The 16,855-nt window shown below is 46.6% G+C and overlaps 1 protein-coding gene across 8 annotated transcripts in view; it reads right to left on the bottom strand.

Moving 5' to 3' along the window:
* Positions 1–16,235, bottom strand: part of TRIM26 (tripartite motif containing 26) — a 30,140-nt gene extending 13,905 nt beyond the window's left edge. Inside the window, exons 1-6 of one of the 8 annotated variants that reach the window (XM_017862928.1) lie at positions 16,127–16,235; positions 11,602–11,732; positions 10,666–10,824; positions 3,308–3,411; positions 961–1,445; positions 725–820 (exon numbers count right to left, since the gene is read on the bottom strand). In XM_017862928.1, the coding sequence (XP_017718417.1) occupies positions 725–820; positions 961–1,398 (534 nt within the window). In that variant the 5' untranslated portion in view covers positions 1,399–1,445; positions 3,308–3,411; positions 10,666–10,824; positions 11,602–11,732; positions 16,127–16,235. The remainder of the gene's footprint in view (positions 1–724; positions 821–960; positions 1,446–3,307; positions 3,412–10,665; positions 10,825–11,601; positions 11,733–16,126) is intronic. The other 7 variants (XM_017862929.1, XM_017862927.1, XM_017862932.1 and 4 more) reach the window with 7 other exon arrangements.
* Between the last annotated feature and the right edge of the window lie 620 nt (positions 16,236–16,855).

Below are 16,855 nucleotides of genomic sequence, written 5' to 3'. Positions count from 1 at the left end.
CCCGCCTCGGCCTCCCAAAGTGCTGGGATTACAGGCTTGAGCCACCGCGCCCGGCCTACACTGCATTGTTTAGAGAACAATGACAAGAAATAAAATCTGTATATGTTCAGTAGAGATGCTTTTTCTTTTTTCTGAGTATTTCTGATCCATAGTTGGGTAAATCCACTGGTGTGGAGCCCACAGATATGGAGGGGGTCCCACTATACTGGCAACCATTATCCTGGGTCTGGGCCTCACTACGTACAGCACCATCAGAACTGGCAGGCCTGCCTTAGCTGTTCTCTAGCCCTTCCCTCCCAGTTCTTACCCTGGAGCCAGCTCCCTTCTTCCAAACCCTCTCCACTCTCAGGCAACCTTGTCTCTCTCTCTCTCTCTCTCTGAAAGGAAGAATGAAGTCACACCTTCTTCAGTCCCCTGGCAGAAGAGAACCAGCAGCTGGACATAGGTCCTGCCATCAAGGTGAGAGTCACAGAAAAGAGAAGGGACTCTAGCTGACATCCAGACAACCCACCTGTCTCTCAGACAAGAAAGAAACAGGCCCAAGACCACAAAGCTCAGAAAGACAGCACTTGGGCTAAAACCCAGGTCTGCCACTGCCAGGCTGACGCCCGTCCTCCCTATAAACAATGCTAGAAACACCTCCCAGCTGCCGCCTACTTGCCCAGGCTCACCCTGCCCTACACGGGTGCACCGTCTCAGGGCTTCCTGAAACAGCGTCACTTACCAGCGCGGCCAGGATATCAGCTTCTCCCTTTGCCTGGAAGCCCTGAATTTTGTCTCTGTCTCTCCTTAGGGTACTCAGGTGGTTCAGGATTTTTTCCTGTGGAAAAACAAGCATTAGCAACAGGTGGATGCTCTGGGCTGGGGCAGGAGGGGAGAATCAGGCTGAGTCCTCTGAGGACTGCAGGGCAGAGCGTCCACTGAAGGTGGCAAGCCACCTCGGGGGTGAGAAGGGCTTACCCTGTGGGGCTGGGCGGCGTTCTCCATGAGGACAGCCGTGTGGGGCCTGTGCTCCCGGGACTCCCGGCACATCACGCACAGCAGCTTCCCGTCATCCTCGCAGTAGTAATGCAGCTTCTCTCGGTGTCGCTCACACAACTTTGCGTCCTGCTGCTCCCGGGTCACCTCTCCCGGCTGCCTGCCCTTGTCCACCTTCAGCCGCTCAATGTTCTCCACCAGGCTGGCCAGCTGCCACACGGGTCGGATGTTCTCCTTCTTAAAAGGCTTCTTGCAGAGTGGGCAGACAGGGCGGCTCCCTGAGATGGGGCGGACGTCTGTGGTGCAGCTGCGGCAGAAGACGTGGCCACAGTCAATGGTCACAGGGTCCCGCAGGTAATCGAGACAGATGGAGCAGGTCACCTCCTCTTCCAGGCTCCGTAGTGGGGCTGACGTGGCCATGGTATCCTTAGTTCAGAGAGGTCCCCGTTCACTGGTGAGGACTTCTCCTTGGAGACGAGACATAGAGTCAGGCGCAAGCACAGTAAAGGGGCAGAGGTGGCAGCCTTGCACAGGGCTGCCAGCTCCAGCACTCAGTCAATCTACAGACACCACCAACTCCCACAAGGCTCACACAATGTCAAAGGGAAGGGGACCTTACAGATCTAGTCCAACTCCCTCATTGTACAGATAAGCATATGGAAACCCAAAAAGATTAGCTTGGTAGAGTGAAGAGCAAGACTGCCAATAGCCTATACCTTCCTGCTGGGAGAGCCTCAACACCCTTCCTTCTATCTGTTGGAAAATTGCTGTAATGCACCAACTGTAACAGAAAAATCACTCACTACCTGCTGGGAAACTCATAATGACACATATATAAATCTACAACATCTGCTGCGGACACAGTGCTCCTTCACTCAACTGTGCAAAGCACAAGACACACAACTGGTCATGGGGGTCCTGATACAGTCAAGAGACCCCCCCCCTTTTTTTTTTTTTGAGATGGAGTCTTGCTCTGTCACTCAGGCTGGAGTGCAGTGGCACAATCTTGTCTCACTGCAACCTCCGCCTCCCGGGTTCACGCCATTCTCCTGCCTCAGCCTCCCAAGTAGCTGGAACTACAGGCGCCTGCCACCACGCCCGGATAATTTTTTGTGTTTTTAGTAGAGACAGGGTTTCACCATGTTAGCCAGGATGGTCTCGATCTCCTGATCTCGTGATCCGCCTGCCTCGGCCTCCCAAAGTGCTGAGATAACAGGCGTGAGCCACCGCGCCCGGCCAAGAGACCCCTTTTGTTTGCTCCTCAAGGTTTCAGGTTTCAAGAACTAAGAGAGGGCAGCATAACATGGCTCACCCTGTAAACCTAACACTTTGGGTGGCTGAGGCAGGACGATCACCTGAACCCAGGAGTTTGAAACTAGCCTCAGCAACATAGTGAGATCCTGTCTCTACTAAAAAAAATTAAAAATTTAAAAAAATACCTCAGTGTAGTAGCATACATCTGTAGTTTCAGCTACTGAGGAGGCTGTGGCAGGAGGATTACTTGAATCTGGGAGGTGGAGGCTACAGTGAGACATGACTGTGCCACTACACTCCAGATTGAGCAACAGAATAAGAGACTGTCTCAAAACAAACAAAAAACCAGAAAACATTAAAAAAAAAAAAAAAAACTAAGTTCTTTACCAAAACTCGAGAAGCATCAGGAAGCTTCAGGAGTCTGACTGTGAGCATTTCCCTTCCTAAGTGTTTCCCTGGGCTATTCTATAGCTTGGGCTTAATTTGCTTCCCCTAGAAGGCTGGACTCTAAACTCAGCCCTCCAGAGGGGCACAGCTTAGCCTCAATGGACTTGTTCTTGGCTGTAACTGCCTCATCTAGTGGAAGGAATCCTCAGGTGGCTGTGGCTGCTATGCGCTGTGAGGCCTTGGCTTGTACAGGGAGCGGGGACACACAGAAAGGACTCTGCTTCTGTTTACCTTTGTAGTCCTGGCCCAGTTCCAGTCTGAGGTTATGAGCCTCAGTACGTCTACCCCAAGAGCAGCCTCCTATCCCTGACTCTGTGTGACAATACAGAAGTCACTTAAGTACTGAGCCTCAGTGTATCCATCTATAAAATGGGAAGAGTGATACTTACCTTCAAGGGTTTCTAAGCAAGTCATGTGAAAGAATTATGGTAAAAGTACTAAGTACAAGCCTGGTACACAGACGGAAATCTAGGAGAGAACCCAGAACCCCTGGTTTCCAAATCTAGTGAGTGTCCAAACCACAAACAAAGAGTTAAATTCAAAAGTGGCAGCAAGAGAGGAAGTGAGCAGAACCAGCCACAGTGACACATGTGCTACAGAGTTCAACAACATCGTCACAGGGCAGTACCTGGAGGACTTGCTCTCCTATAGATCCATGGAAGGCAACTAGGGCAGCACTGGGAAGACAACCAGCAGGGCACAGAGGTGACTGCGAGGCTGGAATGAAGCAACCTGAATTACGGGCAAATCAATACTATTAATGATTATGTATGGTGAAAGTTCATCGCAACAGAGTTCAGTGGCCTTGGTCAGTAGTAACATTAATGGGACAGAAATAAAACCCCCAGTGTATAAGACCCAAGAGTAAACAAAACAGGGATATAATGTTTACTCATTGAGGGTCTAGTACAATAATACATAAAAAGCATTTTATATCGTAAAATGACTACATAAATATAAGAGACTATTATAGTGCTGATAATAATTCCAACTGGAAGCGCTAATGGATCTAGGTATGTGTGACTTAAGAGACATAATGAGGGGAAAATCAAGCACCTGCAAAGCTCAAATGAAGGAATCAAGGAATTTAACTGTCAAGTGAAAGTAGTATCAAGTTCCTAGATGTTAGTAATGCTGGTAGAAATACTAGGAATTGGCCAGGCACAGTGGCTCATGCCTGTAATCCCAACACTTTGGGAGGGCGAGGCAGGTGAATTACAACGTCAGGAGATGGAGACCATCCTGGCTAACATGGGGGAACCCCACCTCTACTAAAAATACAAAAATTACCCAGGCGTAGTAGCATGCACCTGTAGTCCCAGCTACTCAGGAGGCTGAGGCAGGAGAATCAATCACCTCAACCCAGGAGGCAGACGTTGCAGTGAGCCTAGATTGTGCCACTGCACTCCAGCCTGGGTGACAGAGTGAGACTCCATCTCAAAAAAGAAAAAAAAAATGCTAGGAATTGCCTGGTCCAAATCCTTGGCTTTACTGTTGAGGAAATAAGCCTGGGTCAGCACTTTTTCAGTTGTCACATACTGCAAGTGCTTGGAAAGAGGAAAAAGGAATGGTACTGGGTGTGTCTGTGGGCTTTCAAGCCCTTTTTCATGCATGCCTCTTTGCCGAATGGCCTAGAATTTTAAAAGCTGAGGTTGTTTTTTTGTCGAAGGATAGCCTGTGTTATCTTTGGGTTGGGAACTTATTTTGCAATTTACTTGCAAAATAAGAAGAATCAAAGGACTATCAAGAGCTCAGCTACAGCTCTTCTTCCGTGCAAAATAAGACACCTCATCACCCAGGCTCCATGCTGGGCTTTGATGGTCTCTAAACTGAAACTGTCTAAAAATTATTGTACATGTACTAGATACCTAAAATTGTCTGGGAATTACAGAAGAATAATCTTCTGTAAGATTAATCAGCAAATAAGTAGAAGAGGGATAACAGAATTAGAAAATCATTTTGTGACTGCCATTATAATAGCACAAGGATCATCAATAGATGCTAAAACTATTAGGTGAAAGGTTCTGGGAGATGAGATAGTCTCCATAGTGCCAAAGCACCAAGAATGGATTACTTCCTGACATACCTTCATAAGGAAGAGATCCAGTGGTTACCTTAACTAAGTGACCAAATCCAGCGTCATCAGCAGACGGGGCAAAGTGCCATGTGCTTCCTGGCATGGCACTATATGAATCACACAACATTACCTATGAAGTTTTGTGCCAAAATGTTTGACTTGAATGAATCTAGTCAAGTCTTTAGATCTAACTTCCAGTTTATACAAAATATAAAGGAAAGGAATACTCTGAAGTATGTTACAACTGAAAAAGTACCGATGGAGGAGTTAAACCACACCATGAGGAAAGAATCAGATAAATCCAGAATGCTGGACAGTTCACATGGCAACTGGTCTAGTCTTTTAAAAAGTCAATGTCATAAAAAAACTTCAAAGGAACTGCTCTTGATTTTTACAGACTAAAGAGAAATAATAAACAAATATAATAGGTGAACCTTGATTGGATCCTGCAAAAAAAAAAAAAAAAAGGTTATAAAAATAGTCTTGGAACTATTGTGGGAAATTTGAAAATAGACTGGGTGTTGGATCATATTAAACAATTATTTCCTTTTATTTATTTATTTATTTATTTATTTATTTATTTATTTTGAGACAGGGTCTTACTCTGTCCCCCAGAGTGCAGTGGAACTATCTTGGCTCACGGCAACCTCTCTGCCTCCCTGGCTCAAGCAATCTCTTATCTTAGCCTCCTGAGCTGCTGCAACAACAGGTGCATGCTACCACACTTGGCTAATTTTTAAAGGTTTTTGTAGAGAAGACTTCCCACTACATTGCCCAGGCTGGTCTAGAACTCCTAGGCTCAAGCCATCCTCCCACCTCAGCCTCCCAAAGTGCTGGGATTATAGGCATGCGCGACTGCACCCTGTCTAAAATTATTTTCTTAATGGTATTTATTGAGGCTATGTATGAGAATGCCTATACTTATTTATTTATTCACATATTTATTTATTTTTGAGATGGAGTTTTTCTCTTGTTGCCCAGGCTGGAGTGCAATGGCGCAATCTGACTCACTACAACCTTTTCTTCCCAGGTTCAAGCGATTCTCCTGCCTCAGCCTCCCTAGTAGCTGGGATTACAGGCGCCCACCACCACATCCGGCTAATTTTTGTATTTTTAGTTGAGATGGGATTTCATCAGGTTGGCCAGGCTGGTCTCAAACTCCTGACCTCAGGTGATCCACCTGCCTTGGCCTCCCAAAGTGCTGGGATTACAGGTGTGAGCCACCACGCCCGGCTGAGAATACCTGTATTTCAAGGCAGTGGATGCTGTAGTATTTAGAGCCTCATGTCTCCCACCCAATTTGAAATGGTTCGGCAAAGCAAAATAAAAAGCTAGAAAAGTTTTCTGTGGAGAGGGAGCTATAGTTTTCTATCACATTCTTAAAGGGGTCTGTAGTAACCATCAAAAATGGTTAAATCACTGACACAGAGATCATGGTGCTTGACACCTTGTAGAAGCTCAATACACATTTACTGAACAAGTGAATGGATTCAGGGGAACTGCAGACAATTTTAATTGTATACAACCATTTGTCTTTGAGAGTCTGCCGTAACTAGATAAACGAAACACAATACCACTTCTACGACCAATCCCTTCCCTTGCTTATACAGACTCCTTCTGAGGAAACTGAGGCTCAGCAGGGTTAAGCAACTTGCCCAAGAGCACATGGCTAGGAAGCAGTGTCTGGTGCCAAAGCCTCCGCTCAATCCACTACACTCTCTTCCCTACCCAAGCACACTGTAAAATGGGGTCTAATACCAGCTCCTTTGTTAGGAAGCTCAGATGAGGTCATCTACATGGAAGGGCTTTGTAAGCTGAGTAATGCTGACAAAAGAAAAGGGGCATATATTCTGCTGATACTGACCAAAAGCACCCTAGCCTTAGCTATGACTAACTTTCACATATGGAGTGAGCAATAAAGGGTCCCTGTTGGACAGTAGTTTTCTTTCTTAGTGATGGAGGATCTCAAGATTTCAGAATTAGGAGAAATGAGGTTGAGTATGAGAGATGTGAGCAGACCAGAATAACCACTCCCCTTCCCCATACACAATTCTGTCAGGTCCGATGCAAAATTCACCCTCTCCAAAAACTCTTCCCCAACTTGCCACACACTGCTATGGTTCTGCCTTATTTTTCATGCCTTCAGTATATTCTCTGTGATTATCTCAACAGGTTTCCACAATAAGAAGTAAAACCATTACCCTTCTCTCCATTCCTGGCTCCTGGACAGACAGAAACCAAAATTAGAGCCAAAAAAAAAAAAACCTCAGAGATGACCCACTCCACCCCCACTCCCTTTACCCAGATGAGAATTCTGAACCTGAGGAAGTCTCTTCATGAACTGCCTTGCACCAGAGGTCACACATCCCTGCTGGGGGCGAGGGGGCATTCTTTTGTCTCTTCAATAAAACAGAAGCGGTCGGGCACAGTGGCTTCTGCCTGTAATCCCAGCATTCTGAGAGGCAGAAGCAGGTGGATCACCTGAGATCAGAAGTTTGAGACCAGCCTGACCAACATGGAGAAACCCCGTCTCTACTATAAAATACCAAATTAGCTGGGCACAGTGGCTCATGCCTGTAATCCCAGCTACTCGGCAGGCTGAGGCAGGAGAATCGCTTGAACCCAGGAGGCGGAGGTTGCAGCGACCTGAGATCATGCCAACTGCACTGCAGCCTGGGCAACAAAAGCGAAACTCCATCTCAAAAAATAAAAAATAAAAAAAAACCCAGAAGCTAGCTGCAATTCTATAGAACCAGGAAGATGCTGGCCAGGCGTGGTGACTCACGCCTGTAATCCTAGCACTTTGGGAGGCCGAGGTGGGTGGATCACGAGGTCAGGAGATCGAGACCTTCCTGGCTAATGGTGAAACCCCATCTCTACTAAAAACACACACAAAAAAAGCCAGGCATCATGGCGGGTGCCTGTAGTCCCAGCTACTTGGGAGGCTGAGGCAGGAGAATGGCCTGAATCCAGAAGGCAGAGCTTACAGTGAGTCGAGATCTTGCCACTGCACTCCAGCCTGGGTGACAGAGCAAGACTCCGTCTCAAAAAAAAAAAAAGAACCAGGAAGATGCAACAAACAAGCCCTGCAATGTCCTGGTACCCTCCTCATAGGCAGAACTAGAGACACTCCGTACCTTTCTCTAAGAGGTTCCCCTTTCCCTGAAATCCACCCCTCCCTGATAAGTCTCTGGATCTCATAAATACCTAATCTGCATATGTCAACAGACTGGCCAAGGTGACACTACATAATTTCAAGATGTGGATGCATGCACGATTATTGGCTCCAAGAATAATCATTATGAGCCACAAAAACTAGCTGAGAGCCGAGCATGGGGACTTGTGCCTGTAACTCCAGCACTGTGGGAGGCTAAGGCGGGAGGATTGCCTCAGCCCAGGAGTTTGAGACCAGCCTGGGTAACACAGTGAGACGCTGTCTCTAAAAAAAGAAATTAGCTGAATTAACTGGGCATGATGGCGCATGCCTATAGTTCCAGCTACTTAGGAAGTTGAGGCAGGAGGATCTCCTGAGCCTGGGAAGTTGAGGCTGCAGACAGCCATGACTGTGCCACTGCGCTCCAAGGGTGAAACTCTGGCCTGCCTCTGGCTCCCAGATGCCACCCAGAGAGGTGCCCTGGTAGACACTGAATCCCAGATGTGGACTCTGGGGTCCAAGAAAGTGAATAGAGAGGCCTGGGTTTGTACCCAAGCCACTTCTCAAGCGTATGTCTGGACCTCCAAACAAGAGCAAAGCACCTGTAATCCCAAAGCACTTAGCCTAGAGCTCCACTCCTTGTGGGTACTCCATTTAAGGGCTCTGGGGTCCCAGATTAATGCCTGTATTTTAATCTGAGATAAGCAAACTCTCCATGAGGTAAACTTCTGTGAGACACCTCTAACAAACCCGGAGAAGCCAGAATTCAGGGCAAAAAGCAAGTGATCTGGATGTGCATACTAGAGGAGTGACTGCACCCCTACTGGCCATGTCAAAGGCCTGGATCCCAGGCTGTCCCAGGAGATCCCAGTGACTGCATGACACGTTCCTGTGGTCACACTTGGCTGACTTTCCCCACGGAGCTGAGCATCAGTGGTGCTCTGAAGCACAGTGCAGGCTACAAAAACCACCAGGGCTCTGAATGCTAGAAATCCCCACAGGGCTCAAAGAGGGGCAGGAGGTAGCAGCCAGCTGGCAGGTGGATGAGACAAGGCTTTAAAGTGCCCTGGTCTTGCGGCTGACCCACAGGGAAAAATTGGGAGTTCCTCATATTTGTGCCTGAATATCTGTCTAATGTTGAATCAAGAACCAGGCTCTCTCTTGTCTAAAATATTCCTAAGTATCACTTGGTGCTTTGCACCAAATATAGGAAGGAATCCTTTATCATCTTGTGGGATGGTTCAAACCCTAACTACACATCAGACTTGCAGTCTTCAAACTGGTGAGTCTTCAAAACATACCCAGATCAACTCAATTAGAATCTCCAGAGGTGGCCCAGGTTCTGGTATTAAAAAAAAAACTTCCCAGTAGATTCTAAAGTCTATCCAGGACTGTGAATCACTAGAACCCCCTTATTTACAGAGGAGGAAAGTGAGTGCCAGAGCCTCGGACTAATTTGCCCAGCAGCAGAGCTGGCTGGCAGCAAGGCCAGCGCTAGCACGAGGTGCGGTGAGGTGCACCTCCCAGCTCTGGGCTCCTTCCACTCCACCATACACTGCACTTTGGTGCCTGGAAAATGAACTCTCCCCTGCCCATTTGCAGTGCTGTGGAGGGTGAGCCTCACAGGAAGAGGAAATCAACTGCCGGAGAAAGGGTAGCGGTGAGTTTGAGGAGCTGACAATTGGCCACAGGTGGAGTGCAGTGAGGAGAGCAGAGGGAGGGTGGAGAAACAGGAGAGAACAGATTATGCAAGACTCTGTGACCCAGGTTAAGAATTTTGGACTTTATCCTAACAGCCCTGGGAAGCCTTTGAGGGTTTAGCAGCAAGATGTTAAAATTTATTCAACAGCTAGCAGATGTTTGTTTATTAGGTGCCTACTATGTGTCAGGCACTGAGGTTACAGCAGAGAACAAAAATGGCAAACTCCCTGTCCTACCAGAACTTATATCCAGTGACCTAACTGAGGAATCCTTTAGAAGCTGAAATCAGATCCAACTGTGGGATCATCAAATCCTCAAGGGTTTCCTGATTTACATAAATCTCTTCTCTCCTTTGCTGCCCCAGTGCTGCAGCCACTCTGGCCTTTTGTTCCTCAAACACACTCGGTCCCATGTTAAACTGCCAATCTGCCCGGGTAACCAACCTGGTTAAACCTGGCGCTCCAGGAATAAAGTCAAAATTCCTGCCCTTCCTTTCTTCTGTGAGGAGGCTGTCTCAGGAGATCCTAGCTGGATCTCACATAATCATGGCCCAGGCTCATTTCCTGCCACTTCCCACCTCACAGCCAAACCAAACCGCTCTCCATGCCTCAAAGTGCCATGCTCTTTCCTGGCTAAGCCCTTTGACAATGTAATTCCTTCCGCCTAGAACACCATCCCTTTCCCACTTAGCAAATGCCTTTTCTAGCTTGAAGTCTCAGCTGAGAGCCACCTCCTCTGGCAATTCTTTCCTGACCTGTCAGATTGGGTCCACATGTAGTCTAGTAAGACAGCCCCAAAACACCCCATGCTGCACCCTGTACTTCTCTGCAATTTTAAGTCCTGACTTATTGGTGTAATTACTCGCTTAACACCAGCTTTTCCCACCAAACAAGGAGAGAGACTGTGTCTGTCTCATCCCCAGAATCTACATAGTACTTGGCACAAAGTAGACAACAAAAATTGAGAAAACAAAGCACAAGCACAGAGTATCTGACACAAAGAAGATGCTTCCTACATGTCTGCTGAAGGATTGTGAACAATCTTAGTCACCTACCCGTTCTCTCCAGCAAGATGGTAGTAAATTGGTAGAGAGAGAAGCAATTTCTTTGTATTCCCTGTAGCAGCAAGAACAGTGGGCTGCACGTCACCATCAAATCATCGTATTCAAGGTTTCGCTCCAGGAACTTACAGAAACCAGAAGAAAAAGCTGTGTCTGAGAAAATGGTTGTGGTGGAGTAAGTTGTAATAGTGAGAATCACTCCTTCCCTTTTCTTTAGTTTTAGACCTAGGTATACACCCCATAAACGACAGAGTTTATTTTCTCAGGTTTTGAGCCTCTAATGAATGGAATTTTTTCCTTTTTTTTGGCATGTTTTTTTTTGGGGGGGGCTGTCAACATGTTTGTGAGGCTCACTCATGTGATTATGAGCTGATTTTATTTAATTGCTGCTCTGTAGCTATACAATTTTTAACGCAGTCTACTGATAGCCATATGAGTTGTTTCCAGTTTGGGACAATGACAAACACTGCTTCTGTGAATATTTCTGCATACATGTCCTAGCACACATAGGTACGATGTATCCTCAGTTTGACTAATCAGGTCAAACTGTTTCCAAAGTGACTGTAGTGCTGTGTAGTATGCCCAGCAGGCTACGAGCATTCATGCTGCCCCACAGCCTCACCAACACCTGATATTATCAGCTTTAATTTTTGCCACTCTGGAGGATGGGATATAGAATGTGTGTATATGTGTGTGTGTGTGTGTGTGTGTGTGTGTGTGTGTGTGTATGTATTTAACTCCCCAAAAGGAAACAGCATGAGAGAGGCCCAGTAACAGGCCAAGGAACCCCATAGCAGTAGACCAGATATTGTGCTGCTCAACCCAACCAGTAAATGTTGTAAATGTTTATCTTTGGGGAGAGACATTTACAAACTCTCTGGGCCCTGGGAAGGGCCCACCCAGCTTCTGTTCTTTCCCTTAGTAACTTACCATCTATGAGTCAGTGAGATGGAGATATTCTAACCATGAATCCAGGGAAAGGGAGGAATCCAAGCCATCAGCTAGGGAGTTACTGCTGTTCATCAAATTTGAGACACCTGTGACATCACATTTTGGCATCTCTGAAATGTGATCAATGGCATGTCATAATTTAACTGGCAAAATATTTTTTTGATGTGGAGCATAAAATAAGGGCGCACAAAAGATTTGGTGGTGCTGTGGTTTGAACATGTCCCCCAAAAGCTCACGTGTTGGAAACTTAATTGCCAGTGTAACAGTATTAAGAGGTGGGGTTTTAAAAACGTGACTGGGTCATGAGGGTTGAACTCTCATGAATGGATTAATGCCATTCTTGCTAGAGACCATTGGCCTCCAGAACCGTGAGCTGAATAAATATGTTATTTACAATTTATCCAGTCTATGGTATTCTGTTATAGCAAGAGAAAATGGATTAAGACAAATAGCATCTTAGATTTGGTGAGATGTGGCATATTTCCTAAAAAGTGCTGCCAGGATCATACTTCTAGCACACAGGATCTCATCCTGTTATTCTCCTGTTTCAAATCTCCCAGCTGAGGCTGGGTTTGGTGCCTCATGCCTGTAATCCTAGCACTTTGGGAGGCTGAGGCAGGAGGATCCCTTGAACCCAGGGGTTCAAGACTCTGTCTCTAAAAAAAAATAAATAAAAATAACAATAAATTAAAAACAAACCAAAAAAACTCCTACTAGCTGAGGTCAAAACTGCACAGGTGGCCCAGGAGTGGTGGCTCATGGCTGTAATCCCAGCACTTTGGGAGGCTGAGGCAGGCGGATCATGAGGTCAAGAGATCGAGACCATCCTGGCCAACATGGTGAAACCCAGCCTCTACTAAAAATATAAAAATTAGCTGGGCATGGTAGCATTCGCCTGCAGTCTCAGGTACTCGGGAGGCTGAGACAGGAGAATTGCTTGAACCTGGGAGGCAGAGGTTGCAGTGAGCCGAGATCGTGCCACTGCACTCCAGCCTGGCGACAGAGCAAGACTGTCTCAAAACAAAAACAAAACTGTACAGGCATCCTCCCCTGCCCTGCATCCGGCTGGCCCCAACTTACCCATCCAGCCCCAAATCCCTCCTCGTCCTACGTAATTCTCTGGCCATTAGATACACTGAACCAGGAAGACAGCCCCTTCTTCACTCCCCACTCTCCGCCCATTCCCTTGTACGTGCTCTTCTCTCCAGTGCAGCTCGTCCTTGAAAGCTTGAATACAATTTGTCCCCTTATCTGTGAGGAGTTTCCTGTGCCCATCCCATCTCTGAGTTGAATGTATCCCTCCTCTGGAGAGCTCCTGCAGCTTTGCATATACTGTATTTCTACGATAGCACTATCACACTGCTTCAGACAGTAGCACCCCCCCATTTGCTAAAGACCCATTCGTACAGGAGTCCCCTCAATCCTCAGGAGATGCATTCCAAAAACCCCAGTGGATGTCTGAAACCTATGTTTCTCCTACACATATACACTTGTAATAAAGTTTATAAAGCAGGCACAGAAATAGGTTAACAATAATAACACAACAAAATAACTATATATACTGTAATAAAAGTTATATGCATGTGGTCTCTCTCTCTCAAAATATCTTGTACTGTACTCACCCTTCTTGTGATGAAGGAATAGTGGGAGGGCAAGAGATTTCATCATGCTACTCAGAACAATGCACATATAAAACTTATGAATTGTTTACTTCTGGAATTTTCTGTTCACTGTCTTTGGGCTGAGGTTGACCACGGGTAACGGAAACCACGGAAAACTAAGCCATGGATAAGTGGCTGTAATTGAAATTTTTATCTCTCTCCCATCAGAATGTGAACCCAAAGGTCATGCCTCACTGACCTTTTTATCTCCAATATCTGGCACAAAGCAGGGGGTCTGCATATGTTTGTGAAATTAATGACCTCCTCTAATTCCAGAGCCCTGCCATCTCCATTCTGCCCCCTTTCACCACACACCCTCCCTTTCCCACATTAAAATTCTGCTTCAGCAGCAGGCTTCCAGGGCTCTCCTTAGACATTCTTGGCCACATACATTACCTAGATCTCTGCTGGCCTCCCTCCACACACACATAATTTTGGGGGGGAAGAACAAAATTCCATTTCTATCAAGCTGGCAAAATCTAATTCATCCTGATGCCAGCCAAATTATGTTTTTGTTTTCTAAAACCAACTTCCCATTCTCCGTGTCTTTTCTATTCTGATCCTGGGGGGTCCAAGTCTGAAGTCCTCCCAAGAAGCCTCAATTCAGACCATGGACTCTCTTCGGGGGTTTGCAGTGTCTTCTGTGGTGGTCACACACAATCTGAGTCCAACCTGTTACTCCCCTGCAGGAAGTGATATCTAAGAAGTCACCCACTGCCTTGGGCCTTCAGTCTCCTTACCTCTTAACAAGGGGAAAATATTTTGCCAAGTTTACCAGGCTATTTGAGGTTCAGGCAAGGTCACATAAGTACAAGCGTCTCATTAGCAAAAAGCTCTATAAAAATACTATGAAGGAGCACAGGAGCCAAAGTGAAAAGAGCTCCCAACAGCCAAAGCCGCAGTAATTTGAGCAACAAAATAAAGTAGTATTGGATTATAAACCAAAGTATAAAATAAATGTCCCTGACTCTACACTGAAATTAATCACTGAATAAATTAATAAATGGGGGAGAAGAAAGAAACAAATCTTCCATGTAGAATAACTGCAAATAATAATATGTAGGTCCTTGCCCTCAAGAAGGGGGAATATAACTCTCGGCTCCCTAGGTATGGGCTGCACTTAGTGACTTCCTTCTAAAGATGACAGTACATGCAAAGAGTGGAAAAGAGGGTAACTGTACAGTGGAGAAACCTGAAAAACACTATCTCAGCCAAATCAACATTAAGTTATAAATCATGTTAGTACATGCCCTTGACACGATGGGATGAAAATGGCAATCCACCTCTGTGGTCTTCCTCCCAGTTACGCATAAGCCCAGTCTTAGGAGAAAAAAATCAAATTCCAACAGAGGGGCATCCTACAACATATACGACCAGTATTCTTCAGTATTGCCAAGGTCATCAAAACAAGTCTGAGAAACTCCCACAGCCAAGAGGAGCATCAGGAGACATGACAACTAAATGTAATGTGGTAACCTGCATGGGATCATGAAATAGAAAAAGTACTGAGGTAAAAACTAAGGAAATCTGAACACATTATGGACTTTGGTCAATAATAATGTATTGATATTGGTTCATTAATTGCAACAAATGTACCACACTGAGGTAAGATGTTAATAACTGGGGACCCAGCTTGGGGCATATGGGAACTTTGTACTATCTTCTCAATTTTCTGTAAATTAAGTGTCGTAAAAAATAAAGTCCACTGAGGGACGGGCCGCGTTGGGTTTTTTTTCTTTCAAATGCCCTGGTAATCCCGCAGCTTTGGGAGGGCGAGAACGGGCCCGGATCACTGAGGTGCAGGAGATCGAGACGCATCCTGGCTAATACGGTGAAACCCCGTCTCTAGCTAAAAAATACAAAAAACTAGCCCGGGCCACGAGGCCCGGGCGCCTGTAGTCCCAACTACTCGGGAGGCCTGAGACAGGAGAATGGCGTGAACCCCGGGAGGCCCGGAGCTTGGCAGTGAGCTGAGAGCCGGCCGCACTGGCAGCTCCGCAGCCTTGGTGGCAGAGCAAGACTCCGTCTCAAAAAAAAAAAAAAAAAAAAAAAAAAAAAAAAAAAAAAAAAAAATAAAGTCCACTTAAAAGCAATAAAATTGCAATTTTTGAAACATAAAAAGCCTATTTTTTCAAAGGTAATTTTTTTGAACTTGGGGAAAAACAGGGATTGCGATTTCAGCTAAATTTCAGCTAACAGTTAAAAACAGGAGGGTAAGGCATGTATAAACGAATGTCATTCTCCTCTCTTTTGAAGTACACACAAATCGTGGTGTCAAAATTTGAAATCTACTAGAGATTTGGAAGTGTGTCCCTACCATTTACTCCACAAAGTTAAATTTACACTTTTTTTTCTAAGGCCAAATAGGGAGAAAATCAGTAAGAAAAATGCTAATGGGCTGGAAGGAGTGAAAGCACAGCTCCAAGTATTTGTGGCTAAACCGGTTTACTCCGAACAAAAAAAAAAAAAAGAAAAGAAAAAGAAAGAAAGCATGACACTTTGGTCAGGGAGCTGGATTAGTCGCCTATCTACCAGGCTCCAAGCAACCGGACGGTCATCCAGGCCCTGCTTACTTCTGGTTCCGCAGACTAGAATGGATGGGAGTCTGAGCAGGATACCAGAAAGCGAGAAAGACCCAAGAGGAGTGGGAGAATGGAAGGATAAGCAAACAGGAGGGATCCGGCTGGCAGAGAGGACACAGCGAACTTGACCCCCTCCTGAGCCCGCCCGGGGGCCTGGCCCGGTTTTGAACAGGGGCCCGGAGGCCGCGCTGGGTCGCCCCAAACCCGGGGCGCGTGCGAGACTGTTGCTTCGCTGTATCTCATTTGACACCCCCTACTCACCGGTCCCGAGCTCCCGGCCGCGAATCCCGGCCCGGGCCCCTCCTCTCTCGCGGCGGTCTGTTCCGGGTCCCGCTCCTCCACGAACAACCAGCGCGACAGCTCGTCCCCGCCCCGTAATCTCCCGGCTATTCGGGGCCCTTCGCCGAGATTTCTCCCGGACCAGCCCCGGGATTGGCTCCTGCCGAACTCCGCTTTCCAATAGGAACCTTAGTTTCTTTTACGTCACTGATCACCGGGCAAATCCCCAGCCAGCCGCGGGCGGTGGGGCACCAACGGCAGCGAAATGGAAACTGAAATCAGGCGGGACAGAGGCTGCGCCAAGAGCCGCAGCCTGAGTTTGGCGCGTAATCGGGGTGGCCTGTTACACGGTATAAGGGATCAAATCCTAAGGCTTAGGAGTCCCCTACGTACGACTCTTGAGAGTGCAATAATCCCCTTTCCACCTCTCGAGACCCCTCACTGCCCAACTCTGGCCTTGTGCTGGATCAAGGTCCGAGGGCAATTTGAGGCGAAGGTGGCGCTCGCCAGGTGCTCAACATTAAATACGAAGTCCCTTCCCCTAACGTGGCCTAAAGTTGCATCCAGGACAAAGCAGGATTTTAGCAAGCTAATACTCTGAGACTTATTTACTAAAATTATCACTTCCTAGGTAAAATAACGTTCAACCAGCCATTGTCGCCATTCGACGGAAGGAAAAAACTGAGGTTCCAGGAGCTTAAGGGTCTGGGC

This window comes from Rhinopithecus bieti, unplaced genomic scaffold (genome assembly GCF_001698545.2).
Source record: "Rhinopithecus bieti isolate Rb0 unplaced genomic scaffold, ASM169854v2 scaffold_64503, whole genome shotgun sequence".
NCBI lineage: Eukaryota > Metazoa > Chordata > Mammalia > Primates > Cercopithecidae > Rhinopithecus > Rhinopithecus bieti.
This window is presented reverse-complemented; position numbering and strand designations above follow the sequence as displayed.